At 38.5% G+C, this 17,452-nt stretch overlaps 1 protein-coding gene across 2 annotated transcripts in view; it reads right to left on the reverse strand.

Moving 5' to 3' along the window:
* Positions 1 to 16,754, reverse strand: part of tspan15 (tetraspanin 15) — a 38,672-nt gene extending 21,918 nt beyond the window's left edge. The window contains exon 1 of one of the 2 annotated variants that reach the window (XM_028443080.1): positions 16,550 to 16,754. In XM_028443080.1, coding sequence (XP_028298881.1) covers positions 16,550 to 16,639 — 90 coding nt within the window. In that variant the 5' untranslated portion in view covers positions 16,640 to 16,754. The remainder of the gene's footprint in view (positions 1 to 16,549) is intronic. The other variant, XM_028443079.1, reaches the window with a different exon arrangement.
* Positions 16,755 to 17,452: the final 698 nt, after the last annotated feature.

Below are 17,452 nucleotides of genomic sequence, written 5' to 3' on the forward strand. Positions count from 1 at the left end.
ATGTGTTTGTTGATGATTTTAAATGTTCTTATTGATTTTAAGCTGTTGAATGTTTTCTGTTGCACTTTTTGGTCATGTAAAGCACATTGAGTTGCCTTATGTATGAAATGCGCTATACAAATACATTTGCCTTGCCTCTAAACCAGACAGTTGGGGTTTTTAAAGGGGCTAATCGTTCATTTCTATTTCACTTAAATGGAATGAAAGAAATGGGCCTAAATAAAATAAGCACTAAACAAATATACAAGTCTTAATAGCTCTTTATGAAGGAAATAAGACGTGAAAGGAATTGAGAAAAGTAACAAAACAGCACAGAGCGGAAAGTCAGCAGATGCAGTGTTGCCATGTGGGTTTTTAGAGTGCTCCAAGGAGGCAATGTAGATTATATTTTGGTAGCTCGTTGACAGTTTATGAGTGGAATTTCCAGCTCTATCAGCAATGCAGTGCAGACAACTTTGTAGGTGAGATGCTTTAATCACTAACCTATTGGGGATGGCAAAAAGTAAATAAGCAGGAGACAGACGAAGTCAAACTGCTCATTCATGGATTTATTAAACATTTTATTTTGCGTTCTGTTGGTGAGTTTGAAATTTTAAACGAGTGCTTTATTTTGACAGCTTTAGTAGTATAATCTACATACCTAAGCTAATGGCAGTGATTTCAATTACATTACATTAGTTTATGTAAACAAGCAAATGTTTCAGATTTTAGATTTGAGGGTTATCTGCCTGTAAACAGCTGCTGGTTTAAGACTTTGTTGTATATTTAGCTTACAATGTGGCTCTTAATGACCCATGTTATGTGGCTTTAAATCAGGGGTGTCCAATTCCAGTCCTCGAGGGCCACTATCCAGCATGTTTTAGATGTTTCCCTCTTCCAACACACCTGATTCAAATGATCAACTCCTCATCCAGCTCTGCAGAAGCCTGATAACGATCCTAATCATTTGAATCAGGTGTGTTGGAAGAGGGAAACATCTAAAACATGCTGGATAGTGGCCCTCGAGGACCGGAATTGGACACCCCTGCTTTAAATAATTATTATAGTTTTGTCAAGTCCTGAAAAATTTCCTTTATAGTGTCATAAAAATGTCCAACCAAACATTATATGACAAGCTGTGCCCTGGATATGAACCGATGATTTGACTTCATCATGAGCAAGAACAACGAAGCAGCACGCGCACACGCACAAAAACGTATTGTATCTTGTGAAATATTTATCAAGTCAATATGTTGATGCCATCTTATCTTAGTCCCCGAGTTCATTCAAGGGTATTAAACATTAAATGCTACAATCAAGTTATTTATTGTTACACTAAAATACATAAAACTATGGTGTCTGAAATTTACCCTCTTTCTAAACAAACATTACCTCAAAGATACAGTGGCATTTTTATTGGAGATGGACAGCAGAGTTTTGACAGATCAGACTTTCCCAAACAAAAGCATTTGTTTGAATGAGAACAGAGTTTGAGGCTGCAGCCCAATTATTCTGCTCTCCGTCTGTAAACATTCACAGCAGAAGGAAATAAAATAAAGACACAAATAGCAGGATTACCAAAAGAGTTTAAAAATTTCCAATAAACACTTATTGTGAATTTTTTAATTTTTTTTTAGTTTGAGAGAGCAGAAATCATTGGACAGGTATAGTAATTGAAATAAGTAATCACGTGAAAAAACAAATCACATCTCATTGTTACTCTGTTGTCTTTATTTTCTAAGGTGAACCAAATAGTTGCAGAATAGTTGGTGAATGAGGAATATATTTCAACTTTTTGCTTAGTGTGCATCTGCAATAGTTTACACCAGTGGAGTCCAACCTTTTCAAGCCCAAGATCCCTGACCTCCACATTGGTGACGGCAAGATCTACCCAATGAAGTGTTAAGAAAAAAAAAAAAAACGAATTTTACTTCCACGCTTTTTATTCAGGCTAACTTTATTTGAATTACATGAAATCTTTGGTCCAACATTAAAAAATAATGAAACCAAAATGATATCTGTAACTAGCATATTAAACTGGCCGTATAATTTGATCCTATTGGTCAATGGAATGCGCCTGTTACGCTGAAAAAAATACTAGGACTGGCTCGACAGAAACATTAATAAGCCATAATGTATGTGTTTTTTTTATTGTTAACGATTAATATACATTTCCTGTTTTATTTGTGTTCCGGTGGTTTTGTTCAGGCATCTAAACGGGCAGCTGTTGTTTTTTACACCGTTGTATTCTGTATTGCCAGAAACAGTGAGAAAAAGTGCATTCGCAAAAGTGAACATTAAGCTGCTATCCAAAGTTCTGAGAAATGTCTCGATGTCCCGTCCTAAACAGCCTCACTTCCTCCCACTGCCTCTGCCAATCTACCAGAAGCCACACGTCTACTTTCCTGCACGCACATCGCGGAACAAAACAAGGTCGCATTGATATGTCTATGGGTCAGGTACAGTGTCGGTGTTCGTGGGCAGTGCCCCCCCCAGTTGACTTACTGTGCCCTCCCACACACACACACTCTTCCCACTACAGGGGGAGCTTTCTATTAATCAAAGATATCTGATTGGCTATCGCAAATGACTGCGTCCATTCACTGACAGCGGACGAGAGTCTGGTCCATAGATATAATATACTGTGGTGTAGTTGTTTTACATTTGTGCTATTGAACGTACCCTAGAGCTGTTGTTAGGATCAGCCAATAGAATGTGTATATGTCTATGGCCTGCTCTGTTGATTCACATGACGTCACTCACATTGCTGCATCGCGACAAAGCGAGAGCGCAAAATTCAGATGGAGAGCAGGAAGTGAAGCAGCTTGAGAATCTGCCGTCTGAAATAATCAAAATGCCCATGTTTGGTGTAGTTTACGGCTGGGAGGGTATTTGTGCCAACCGCAGTTTTGTTAATGCCCCCCTCCCATTTAATACCGCCAAAATCATATTTACCTGTTGGCTGTTGTGACGCACGGCCTTGTGTCCGTGCACTGTTCCGCATTTACTTTGATTGACAGTCTCAAAAACACGAAGTCAAAGCCTATTGGCTATTTGTTTAGGAGTCTACAGGACGAAGAAGGGACTTATATACATTAATGTATATGAATGACCACCGGCAGAAGACCATAGTAAAAAACTAGTTAGGTATTTTTTCACATTTCAAAAGAATCATACATAAACTCTGGATATCAGCTTTAATCAGCCATAATGTATTTGTGTTATTTTTTTATGTATTTTTTGCGATTATTATACATTTCCTGTGTTTCATTTGTGTTCCAGTGGTTATGTTCAGGCATCTAAACAGGCAGCTATTGTTTGTTACACCATTTTGTTCAGCCGCTAAGGGGTCCTCCTGACGGAATGTACGGGCAATAATATTCTCTGTCACCCTGGATTTCCACTGGATGCGTAACTGTACCGTAACTGCTGTGAAACAGCAACTACAAGGACATTACCTCCTTTACATTTGCCACAGGTTTGTACCCAGGGAACTTTACAAAAGACGTCAGTAGGCATTTTAATGCAGATCAACCTTAAGTGCCTTTCATTAATGCTCTGCATCCACAATGTCATAAAGAAAACTACCGTTTGCAAAAAAAATGTAAAGCGTCACAACATTTGTATTGACGTGAGCACGTCTATGGTGTTTGAGGTTACTGATGTGTGTCAGAGAAGAGTGTTACCATGTTACCATGGTGACATACTCAGAAGAATATACCTCGCTTTCAGGAATGGGATACTCAAGAGTTTCCCTCATTTCAGCCCAAACATACTCAGAGTGGCGAACCCCAGTCGATAAACCCAGAGTTCTGAGTGTCATCGAATGCAGCATGAGAACAGTGACTTCCTGGTGACGATGCGGGCTATAGACGGGCTTAAGAGTCTATGTGGGATGCAAGCCGCTGATTGGCTGAAAGCCTTTCACTCAAAGCTTTCCTTGGGCTCGTTATTGGATGAACAGCACCTGGGTGGGCCTTGATTAAAATGCCCACCCCTAGCACCGTGGGTGTCACATGACCAAGGCTCTGCCGCTAAACCAAACTTGGAGCAAAGCATGGAAACTTAGGTTGCAAAACAAAGCTTATTTTACAAATTAACTTCCAAATGCAGTTATTTTTTAATGGTACAGAAACAATTTCAAAAGGTTACACACACACATGCACAAACACACACACACAGAGAAATGATAAATATAGACCTATGGGCATCCATCATGCTAACAGAGTTCTGAAAGCATTGAACAGGATAATGTTATAGCTTCAGTTGGACACAGCCGCAGTACAAACTTTCTTTTTTTTTTTCTTTTTTCTTAAACCATCACCAGCCCTCCCTATGGAAGGGTAAGAAACACTTTATTAAAGGGAGAATATAAAAACAGAGGGCAGTGTTACACCTAGGTGAGGGGGTGGGGGGGAGGTGGAGGGGGAAGAGAGCAGGGAGGAGTGATTCAAGGAAGATAAATGGAAGGGTGGGGAAGAGTTGATTACTGTAAAGTGAGATGTGAAGTTGTAGGCGTGAGGCTTAACTATAATGGTGGTGGCTGTGGACAGAGGGAAGGAGTGAGTAGTAATACCTGAAACAGGTATTTGGGATCAACGTGTCTAAAGTTAAGCCCACTACAAGTTTTATCCCACAGCCCAAGGCATGCTAGTGCATCGTAGACCGATGTATGTGCAAAAAACTGCCACTGTAAACCCAAGGGACGCAGCCAGAATAGCAGAAAGAGACGGGGCCAGCGAGCCCAGGCAACCCCCCCGGGCTGCTCGGCCGGGGGGGGTTGCCTGGGTTGCCACCGTCCCCAACCCCCAACCCCAAGGCCCCCCACCGACATCCACCCCACCACCGTAGTACAAACTTTCAACAGAAAACTACTGGTCACTTAACAAAATCTAACAGAATTCTTTATCAGAAAACACTGGGAATGTAACAGTGGTATATAGTGTGTATGAAAACATAATACCATTGATTTGGAAAAATCCACCACTGCAGTGTTTATAATCTCCTGCTATGTGTTCACCCTACATGTCCCTGCTTGCTGTATGCTAATGGTCTTACTGGTTTTCTCACCCATCACAAGCCTAGTTCCTTCTCAGCCAATAGAAGAAGAGGTCACACTGAGCTTTTTAAACATAGTAACATTTCTGCAAGCAATGGAACAAGTCAATAGTCTTGAGTGATCTTCTGTGCAAAGTGTCTTGTTAGTTTAGGATCTGTTGAATGGGATGTATTTTAAAAGAAAAACTTGGAAAAACACACCAACGCATGCAGTGCTGTGTTTATCCGTTTGCACTCAGAGGAGGATGATTTAGTGACAATTACAGAGATTTATGCCAGAGTTAAGTGAAAATAAACCTTTCCTCTTTGTAACTGCTGTTTTATATTTCTGCAGTGTTTGACTCTTTCCTGTAAAATAACATAGCACAAAGCCCCCAAAGACTGCAATTTAAACTTCAGGTTCATTGAAGGCAACATATCTGAAACTTGTATTCATTTACTCTGGAATAGACTATATGCACGCATCAACGCATCATTTCCACATTTGGCGTAAGGATGCAACAATATTTCCGGTCGCGGCATTCTGAATGCGGAAGTATTGTTGTAGTTTAAGTTGCTGCTGCAGCAACGGCAGATGTGGTCAAAGAGGACCAGGGTGCTAAGCTTCCCTCATTGATGCCAGGTAGCTTTTATTTACGTTGTACAACTGTTTAAAGTGTTAATATGTGATTGCGTTTGCAGCTCTGTGTATTGCGGACGGATCACATGTACAACACCGGACTTCTCGGTGCAAAGTGGACTTACCGCGGCTGCTGTACACAAGAAGTTACGTGTCTCGCATTTCTTCGACCCCTTGGGTTTTTATTGTATTTTTACAAAATCAAAAGTCTGTATAAAGTGATGAAACAATGAGCACTTGTGTCTCATAAAAATAAACATTTGAATTGTTTCCACTGGAATCGACCCTGCGTCAATGAGAAAAACTGAATCCATACGTCCACTGTAATAACCACTCGGTCAGTGATCAGCCATCAGCGCACTATTTTAATCTCTAGTAAATAGCATACATACTGGAGGTCGAAAGGCAGTGTTTCCATGTTAACTTGTGACCACGTTTACCTGAATTTACACATGGAGAAGTTATCTCCATGATTCTTTTTGTTCACAAATGACTCTGAGAACCTTTTTTAAACAATCTGTGGAGCCAAACTTCAGCGTGGTGCCTTCACAGTCCAGAACTATGACTTTGTTTTGGTTCAACTGGCGACCTACTTCCGACAGTCAAAAAAAAAAAAAAACTTCAAACAGTCGCAACATACCACAGGTTACATCTGGTCACAGGTAGTGTATAAACAAGAATAAAATACAAGCCTATTTACTGTCACTGTAGAGTGTACAGTGAATAACACGTACATCTGACTAAACATGATTATGAGATGTGATTTCATTGTTTGTACATTGACTTGAATGTGTCGGCAGTAAAAGTTAAGCAAGTGACATGACAAAAATACTTGAACGTCATGCTGTGTACTTTCATTGACCTATTATGTGTCTCACGAGCAGTGTTGTGCTAGTTACTGAAAAAAGTAACTAGTTACCGTTACTAGATACTTCATTCACAAAGTAACTCAGTTACTATTTTGATTACTTAACCAAAAAGTAATGCGTTACTGGAAAAAGTAACTTTTGAGTTACTTAGAATTAAAAAGTATTATTTATTTTGGGTCATTTGTGTCCATACAGCTTCATATTAGTGCTGTAATAATATAATAATCCACTGCTGATCAACTGCTATACAACAACCATATATGATGTGCATATAAAGCACAAAACAGCTGCTCCAAAATTAAAACTGTAATTTTTCAGCTTTAGCACAGTAATGTAAAGTAAGCTGTGCATATTCCAGGTGCACATTCTGCTGTTAAAAATGCTTATAAAAATAAATGTGGAAAAACTAATTCACAGCATTTTTCTCAGCTAAACAATGCTAAACATATCAGGCTAATGAGCTGCTGTTAGCAGTGACTCAGCAGTAGCGACAGGCTGCATATGTACAACACAACGTGCAATAGTTTGGCTGACCTGTTCCTGGATAACAGTCACAGTCCGTTAAAATCCAGCCGCAGCGTTAGCTTAGCTTCACTGATGCATCTTTTGGAGACAAAAATAATGCGCGTATTTCCTCTCTGAGAAGCTCGTCCTGTTCTCGCATTGACTCACCATGATTGGCGCACATTATGTAAACAGAAACAAGCTGACAATGCTTCTTCTTCTGTTTTACCGTGTTTGGCACGGCATCCCGCAAAAAAAAATGTAGCGCCACTGTAAACAGGAAGTACACTGCAGCTAGCAAAGTAACGGACAAACACACCATATTGTAACGGTAACGGCGTTATTTCTTTAGAAAAATATTGCGTTAGAGTACTAGTTACTGTAAAAAGTGATGTTGGGGCAGTAACGCGATACCGCCCAACACTGCTCACGAGTGGCCAACATCTTATAAATTCAGCTATCCCATCACAGCACACGTATGTATTGTACTCAGCAAAACAGAGGCTATGAGCTCATATTAACTTGCGACCAAATTATTGTAAATCCACACAAATATAGTTATGTTGTGAAAAGAGTTTTATATATACTGTATACATTTATTTATTTTAACTGAACGAAGCATCATTTCTTGTCAATGTCAACTGGTGACCCACATCTGACGGTAGCCTGGAAAATAAAAAAAATAAAAACCTATTTAAAGACACTAAACGGTCAACAGCTGGCTAAACATGATTTCGTATCACATTATTTTCAACTTGAATGTACAGTTACGTGGGACACAATAGGAGGTGCAGAGCGGCACACAGCAGTGGTGGCTTGAACTGCTGTCCTTGTGTTTTTGAAGACAAAGCTTTGTTCGCTTACATGTCATATTACACGCAAGGGCAGACAAATAGTAAAACAATACAACTAAAAGACATGATAATAAAAGGCAAATATTGACTAAACCGAGCAGTGAGGTCGCTAGCATAGCACAGTAGTAGCATTCAGTGATCGCCGGAAGTAAACAGTCTTTCTGACATTTCAGCAGAAATTACATCATGTTCCTGCGTACATTGAGCCCAATGAGGGAAGTTCAGTGAGAGGTGTGCTCTAAAATTGTGACATAATTTGTTTGGGTTATTATTACACAAAATAATGTGGAAATATACTTAATTACAGGGTAGGCAAAAAGTAGATCATTATACGAAGTACAAAAAAAACTCTACTGTGTATAAAACAGTGATTAACAACAATTATTTTAATTACTTAAAGCTGCAGTATGTAAGATTTTTTTGGCATCATTTGGTCAAAAATCCACAATAACCTTTAAGCATTTTTTGTATAATAAATTGTGTGTAAACTAGGATGGTTAGATGTTTAGATGTCACAGGCCTGAGACATTGATTGTATCATATTGATTGCTTCACAGGTTTCACAATGATATGAGGAGATTAGCTGTTGCTATCCGTCTTCATGTGGGTTTCTGTTGGGGTTTTTTATTGCCTTCGATCCATGCCTGAAACAACAGCCACACAATAGTCACTGTTTTCACATGACCCTATAACCACAAGGCAAAGCTGGTTTGTCTTGTGGTTAATTTGGTCAATCTTGTCTTGCGCAAGCTGACACGTGATCCCGCCCAAGAAGATAATGTATACATGTACTTGCTTTTTCAGATTGTATGCTAGAATACTCCCTGCTATCACGGCCTGCGCGTGTGTTGGTAGCAGGAACAACAAGTTAACTTGTGACTATTAGAATAAATTACACTGAGAAACAGTATTACTCCTGTCATCTGTCATCAAACAACCTATAGAGTTGGTGGGGTTCAGGGTCAGCCTGATGCTGAGTGACGACCCAGTCGTAGGGAGCCACAACAATAAAGTGCAAATTGGCATAATATGACTAGAATAGTCGAGGTGATTAACATTGCATGCAGAAAAGGTCTAACACCAAGATTCAGGTCAAAGCCCCACCATACCTTAGGGCAGCTACAGTCGACTGCAATCTTTCGAGACATAATCGTTTTAAGTGTTTTTTGAAAGGAAAATAACCATGACGATTTTTCCTAATTGGAATTTTGATGTCTCCTCTGAAGTCATAATGTCAGCATGATATTTTTACCTTTATAGAAACAAGAACAGGTTTGTTATTATAAGCCACACGTTACTTTGAGTGGCCTCCGCTTTGTAAACAAAAAAGGCAGATAGACAGGCCAGACTGTAACATAACGTAACTGACAGTTTACATATGGAAACCAGAACTCCTGAAATTTCCTTTGACATAGCTCCACCAGTGCTGTAATCCAAAATTAGGATGTGAACAGACTCCACCTAATTTAGTGTTGTTGACTTCTGCAAGTCGTTTAAAGCCCATTGAAAATCATCAATGTTTCTTTTTTCAAACAAATTGTAACAATTTATGCAAAAGTGCAAACTTGTACTTCTAACACATGAATTCCCAATAAAACACACTGCAACATCAGGGAAAAAATAAGTAATAGGAAAATGTCACAACAAGACTGGATCCGATCAGGCTATGGCACATGTTTGATTTTAATCATTCTTCACTGCAGCAAGCAGGAAATTACTGGTCTTCTCCTGTTCATTGTTCCTTTAACATACAAACTGTTTCTCATGTTGTTTATGGTCTAAAAACAGCTAATGCCTAACACAGGCACATCCTGTCCTGCATGACGCTGGGTGCGTGCGTGCGTGCGTGCGTGCGTGCGTGCGTAAACCAGCTCGGTAAAAACAAAAAAAAGAGAATTATGAATGAAAACAAGCAGCTAGCTAACTTGCCTGAAAAACCAAAATAGGGCCTCATATTTTCAGTGATTTCGAGTCGATTCCTGAAATGGAAAAGCTATTTTTTCCCAATATTTTTTAGTACCGCTACAAAATCAAGCCAAAATTTCAATATGACAGAGTATATTCAGCATTCCATATATCACACATTTACATGCAATTATTCCCTTTAATGGGTACACAAAGAGACTTCTTCTGAAATTAAAATAGCTGCAGGACAGCCGACTGCTACAGTAAAGAAAAATTGATAATTAGGGAAAGCCGATGAAATGAAAATGAAATGGTAATGGGTAAACTGCAAGCAGAAAGATGATGCTAAATAGTGTGTATTGTCAAGTGAAACAACAACCATTATCGCTATCCACTTCATTCACACTGCTACCGCAGAACAACAGTCAGCTAAATCAAAGTTTAACTGACCCTTCAGCAGCTGCATTTCATCACCAATAAATAAGACTCCCTGTCATGGCTGATAAGCGTTAACTAAATGTGACATTGATGACCTCTTTTCAGTCCTTCAGAGCGTACTTGTGTAAACCATTTCATCAACCAGAGAATTGACATCATGTAAAGTAGTCGATAAAACCTATTGATTTGTAGGGGTGAGTATTGGCAAGGATGTTGCAATACGATACGTATCACGATACTTGGGCCACGATATTCTACCCAGTTAATATCAAAATTAAACATAGAGATGAAATATCAAGTTGCTGTATATGTTCATCAGAAGATATTGATCATTCAGAGGACAAATTAAGTCAAAATATTTGCTTCAAAACATCCTATTTATTATTAATGTTTTTGCACATTTTCACTGAGAAAAATAAAATGCAGCGTTACACACTGCCATCATAAAATGAAGTGCAACAAGTTTCTTTTGACAGAAACTACTGTGCAGAAGTCTCAAAGTAACCATGACAACATAATAACGGCATTGTAACAACTGTAAGTGAAAAAATTAAGGATAAAGCACCCTGAGTTACTGACAATGCACAAAAATAAGAAAAAAATAATTTGTCCTATTGTGTCAGTTTAAACACTGATCTGAACAGATTATATGAAAATAAAATGCCTGTGCATACATAAATATTGCAGGCATTACACACTGCCATCATAAAATCAACACATTGAAAGCATTGTAACCACAGAAATAGTGCACAAATACACAAAAATATTGATTAAATATTTAAAAAAATGAAATCAATTAAAAAAAATTAAAAAAAATAAAAAATCGATATAAAATTGGCACCCAAATATATCGTGAAATCGATTTTTTTTTTTCACACCCCAATTGATTTGTTTCACCTCCTTCATTAGATCATACCCTGACCACATTACCATGATTACTAATGTCTTTGCGATTGCCATTCTTTATCCTCCTTCATCACTCTATGAATAAACATCTCAGATACGATGCAAAAATGACACAAGTGAACATGAGAGCACTAAGTGGTTAGCCAATGAGCCATTTGTTTTTTTGAATGTACAATCTGTCACGTCTCTGAGAGGGAGCAGCTGCAGAGGACTCGGCGAAGAAGCAGAAAAATATTTATAACAGTGGCCCACTCATCAGAATACCATGTTTACGGTTATGCAAAGTTATTCTAAGGCATTTATGAAACTAGTGCCAAGTAGTCAATCAAAACTTATTGTATCCACTATTAAAAACAAAAGATTACAAATGTTATGATCTAGTAAAGGCGTGACACTCTCATATTTTGCAATTAAAGTGATTCAGCTGCACATAATGTGTCCACATTTGTGATAAAGAATGAGGCCACTTCTGCACCAATATATTATATTGTTACTAGACTGTATTCTACTGAATAACATGGCTTGTAGAGTGGATGCTCTACAGATTTATGCGCAAGAAAAAGTTGCCCTTTAAAAGTTGAATTAACTAAACAGGAAAGTCTGGAAGTTAACCAACATGGCCTTACTTACGGTTTCCGTTTTTGTAACATTCATTTTGAAGAATTATTTCACTTTTGTTTTGTCTTGTATGCTAAAAGTGCTGCACTTTCTTTCCTTTTCAAATTGAATGGCAGTGATACATTTAGAAAATGAATTAAATTAAAATGTATGTGTAGACATGGTGACATTATGGACACCGTTTATGGTACAGACTGAAATTGACGTGAAATTTGACCCTGGAATCAACAGGGTTGCTCTGGGACGTGTTTGCTGATATAAGGCTCCTTTTAAAGGATTATATCCTTTTTATTTTATATATACACTGAACAAAAATATAAACGCAGTAAGTAATATTTTTTTTTCAATCAGAAAATATTTCATAATTATTTTATTCCTAGCAACAAAAATGATTAACTGTGCATAATTCATGAGTTATCACAGCCTAAACACACCAGGGGTCAGTCGGCAGAGTTTACAGTACTATAGTTGCACGATACCCACTGTACCCGCGGGCCAAATTGTAACGGTTCCTACTATAGTAGAAATTCTACATTACGATACTACCGGTGCCAGTTTCCGCTACATAGCGGCAGCCTCTACTCTCCTCCCGGCTTCTCACTGCACGCTACTCACTTGAAAACAAACCAACATGGCAACCACTGCAACTGAACTCCACAGCTGCTGAATGATTGGCTGTTTGCCTGTTGTTGGTAACGTCCGGAGAAATGATAGGCTGTTTCTGCACGCTGGGTCCACCCGTCTGTTAATGAACGAGGAGGACTACAGATGAAAAACAGCCTCCTGGCTAATTCTGGCTTTTTTTAACCATGTTTGTTCATAGGTTATATGAAATTGCACTGTCCCCTTTCAAATAAACCAATACAATACAATACAATACAACTCCATGAAGACAGCTCCGCTTCGACAGAAACTTGCTTCAAAACAAACAACCTGAAGTTCTCTCGCCTGGACGCGTGCACGGCTTACAGTCAAACACGAGTCAACACATGGCAGAAGCACTGGGCCTGAGCGGCGAGTTTACCGTGGCGTCATTAATTTTGCTGAAAAAACCAAACTCCAAAAGTCACATTTGGAACTATTTTGGCTTTAAACGAGGCAGAGACGGTAAAGCAATAGGAGATCCATAATTAGTCCCTGTTGTATTTTATACTGTAATGTTTATTATGTTGAAGAAGCATTATTGTCAAATAGTTGTTGTTTTTTTAAAAAGACAGTGTTATCCTAAGTTGATTATTTATACTAGTTAAACATAAATTGATGTGCAAAGGAAACTGAATGATTTTTTTTTTTTTTAATTTCAACCATATAAATTTTACTTCATTTACTACTTTAATTACTACGTTTTTTTATTGCTTATGTTCATGTACTCGTATCATGCACCAAACAACACTATAAGTAATTAATAAGTATTTCTAACTTGTACTGTACAAAGACATTGCAGTTCATAAAAATAATAATAAAAAAAGGCTTCAGTATCGGAACCGTGATACTTTGTCTGGTATAGTATCGTGGTTACTCATTTTGGTATCGTGACAACTCTACTCAGTACCGAGTGTGTCCACGAGTGGCATCACGTAAAGTGTGACATCTCCAGTGCTTAGAGTTAACCAGATTATCAATCGTGGCCTGTGGAAGGTTGTCCTATTCCTCCTGCAGCGTTTGAGCTCGTTTCCTGGAACTGAAAGACGTTGTCTGACTCTCTGATCCAAAACATCCCAAAGGTGTTCACGATGAGTCACAGTGCTGCCAGTCTCTCTGAATCGACTGATGATGCACATTTAAGTGTGTTTACATGGAAGTCAGATTTTCCAGCTTCCATCATCCCAATGACATGACCATACCCGTCAAGTTTTGGATTTGAAAATAAGGGAAATGTTCTGGCGCCCACTACCAGCCGTCCCACCCACCCAACCAAGCTCCAGTATCCCTTATATTTTAAGATATGTGTACAAGAAATCTAAAATACCCACTTGTCAACCACTTACTAAATACAATTATGTGATTAGAATCTGGTAGGTCGACCTTTATTAACATTGAAATGCTGTGAACATTCCTACTAGGGCTGGGCAATATGGACCAAAACTCATATCTCAATATATTTTCTCTAAATGGTCATATATGATATAAATCTAGATAATTTTATCAAATAAAGTCTGACCAGAAAAACAATTCTGGGTTAAATTTGCTGATGCAAAATGCCACACAGGGACATTTATTAACAAACAGCTGCACAATATGTGCACTTAGAAATCCATCTAACTGAGCTTTACATGTTGTTCTGAGGAGTGAAAGCAGCGACTCCTAAAACTAGTATTTTGATACATAAGATATATATATATATATATGAAATATTATAGTTTCCTATATCGCCAAAATAGAAAACTCGATGCATCTTGAATCTTGATAAATCGCCCAGCCCTAATTCTTAAATTATAAAACAGCCTAAATAGAAACATAAATGTGTATATGAAGCACATGTGTTTATTTAATATACTTATAGTTTATATACAAGTCAACACGTTGCATATTTACTGTTAATTTCACGTTGCTTGTCTTTAAACATTTCTAAAGCCAAAATCTATCTTGAAATAAGGAAATTTGCTATCAAAATATACGTGTCCGCCATGTTTTTCATTGCCTGTGGGTGGAACACGGACCCTCAGCGTTGAAAATAAACACCAAAGGGGGACCCCGTGTGTGGAACACTGACACGAAGGGATCCTGACCGATGGTCAATATGTGACGAGTTGAGAATGAGACTGTGTTACTCTAACGTGTGACACACTTGTGGCGCTCAGGCTTCTCAGCATTAGTGATAAGTCTCAACGAATCGATACTGAAAGTGCTGCTGCTCATGTCTGTGTAAAGTATCAGCCAATCACTTCACTGGCTCCACCTTATGTTCTTTGATTGACAGACCGAAGTCATTCTGCTGAAAAAAGACTTTATGAAATAAAAAGGCCATTGTGAAAATAGATATTTGAGAATAATAAAATACATTTCATAATAATATTACCATATTTAACAATTTAATGGCCATATTCTATATTTGTCTGTTAATTATCAAAATGGTATTTATTTGTTATTTCTTTTTTTTGTTTTGTAGCCCATCACCAAGGTTGGAATAAGTTTTTGTTGTCTTTTAAAGCCTCTGGAGCCACAATATTCTATATTATAGACACTGCTTCTCTGGTGTTATGGTTTAAGTGGTGATCATATTCATTTTAACTGTTTAATGGACTCTGGGATAGTTTCGCTATAGCTGCTGTAATAACGGCCATAGTCTTAGGCTGACCCTAACTGATGCCAGGATGTGTTCCCTTCTGTAATGTGTGATAATGTGTGTATAATAAAATAACACTGAACGTTGACGGCCAATGTGGAGTCACTGCATCGGTTGTAAACGGGAAGTTCTGTTTCCTTACACTCCAAGAAGTCTGACGCGTCAAGAGTTATTTTGAGATTTACATTTTGTACTTCATAATGAATTAATTAAACAAACGTGTAAAACTCTGCCTCACTCCAATTAAAATAAATCCATACTGCCTCCACAGGGATCCAATACCAGACAATGGGGAAAACAGAACACCATTCAGCCTTAACCACTTGGCCAGTGGTTCAGCAGCTGATGTGCCTTTATCTGCTGTTATTTTCAGTGCTTTGATTCCACTTTCTTGGGACTATTCAAGTCAAACTACATTCCTTTAAGAGGATCTGAGATTTCATATCAGTTGTCTTTTACTATATGCTGAAATAACTAATTCCATTTGTAGTTATGCAATAGAAAAGTATTAAAGTAAGCTCTTGGACAATGTGTTTTTAGCCTTAAACATTGGATAGTTTACTTGTGTTTTTTTTGGTAAATGACAAAAAACACCGTATTTGTTTGTTTGTAGATACTAAAAAAATTGAATTGGGGAAAAATAAATTGGGATTCATACAAAAAAATGAAATGAAAAGTGGATACGGAGCCAAAAATGGTGACTTCTAAAACAAAAAACAAATACATTGAATCCCCCATTTTTAATAAGTACGAGTGCACTAATAAAATACTACAAATCATCTCACCCTCAAAGTCAAGTATATGCTTGTAACAAAGTTTTCCCAACAATTTTGGAGGAAATATTTCTAAAGTTTGGTCAAGTGTATCACCAAAACACAAACTATACATTCAAGCATTTTCACTGCAATCTACGAGCAAAACATCAATAATGTTCAGAATGATATCAGTGAATATATTCTATTTAATATTTGAAAAGTCAATAAATTTAAGAACAGATTTTTTTTTATAAACTAAATCTTTTTTTTTTTTTTTTTTAAATACATGCTTAAAAATGAACTACTTTGAGAGACTCTCACTGGAATAACAAGCTATGGAACCACGTGGTTAAATGTATGTGCAGAGTCATTGAATCCAGTGTCTTTTTTTTGTGCTTCACTGTCAGGACGCCGATGGATTGTCACGTGATGACCCCATTGTGGAGCAGTTTAAGCAGAATAGTGCTGAATGTGCAGTTTTTTTTCCCCCTGTCCTGTTTATTACTCACTACACTACCATCACAGGTAAGGGCGGTGTGGGTGTGGCCTCACGGGCCGCTTTTATAGCTCCACAGATACAACACCTGTCGCCTTATACCGGATCAAACACCGCACTTTATTGATACAGAAAACTATTAGACATATGGACACAGCTTTTAGCTCCAGTCAGTCGTCTACTAAACATGTACAGGCGCAAAAGCGTGTGCGTACCTGCGCCCCGCTGTTGTTGACCAGTGTCGGTAGGTACCGGTACTCACCCACCAGATGATGGCATAGCCGAACAGGGTGAATTTGAGGAAGACGTAGGAGCACCGGTGGCAGTAGCGCGTGTCTGTGCTGTTGGACATGTTGACAGTTTCCTCTCAGTAATCACACACACATACACGGGCGCGGGGCTCCACGCGCTGCTGACTCCTCACTTCCGCATTGAATGTCACCACACCTGTAAACAGGCGTGTTGATGATGGATGCACGCGCCACAGAGGCCAGCGCCACTCACACGCCTCTGTTTCTGTGCAGTTTCATTATGTCCTGGCATTTACATTCTGATGACTGATGGGTTGGAATATTAAAACACGTTTTTGCTCACTGCACCTTCAAATTTTATTTCTTTATCTCCATAAGTTTCCAAAACGAGAGTGCTGGCAAGAATTATGGCTTCTATCAATCAACATGGTTTTCTTCCCGTCACTTTATCAGATGCAAGTTTCATTCAAATGCAACATGGTGCTTTAAAGCAGTGTCGGAGTCATGGGGGGGCATTCGCGGGCAGTCCCCCCCCTCATTTTTAATTTTAGATGCTACTCGGTGCCCCCCCAGTTAATGCTGCCTGGCGCCGACTCTGCTTTAAAGACATGGAAAATGAGTTCATATTCTTCGACCCACAGACTTCACACATTGAAAATAGATTTTAACATCAAAAGGACTCCATCAAATAGGAATCAAACCTTTAACATTGCCTTCTCGTGGACAGGACAGATGTAACAGTACATAAAAACAATAGGTGCCAAACCAAGTTTAAAATTTTTTCAATGGTAAATAGACTTGGTGTGTGTGTGTGCGTGCGTGCGTGCGTGCGTGTACACACAAAGAATGGTACTTTAGACACAATGACCAAAACATGTAACTCATGCACCAACCCCCCTGAACCAATTCTGCTG

The sequence above is a fragment of the Gouania willdenowi genome, chromosome 3 (assembly GCF_900634775.1).
Source record: "Gouania willdenowi chromosome 3, fGouWil2.1, whole genome shotgun sequence".
NCBI lineage: Eukaryota > Metazoa > Chordata > Actinopteri > Blenniiformes > Gobiesocidae > Gouania > Gouania willdenowi.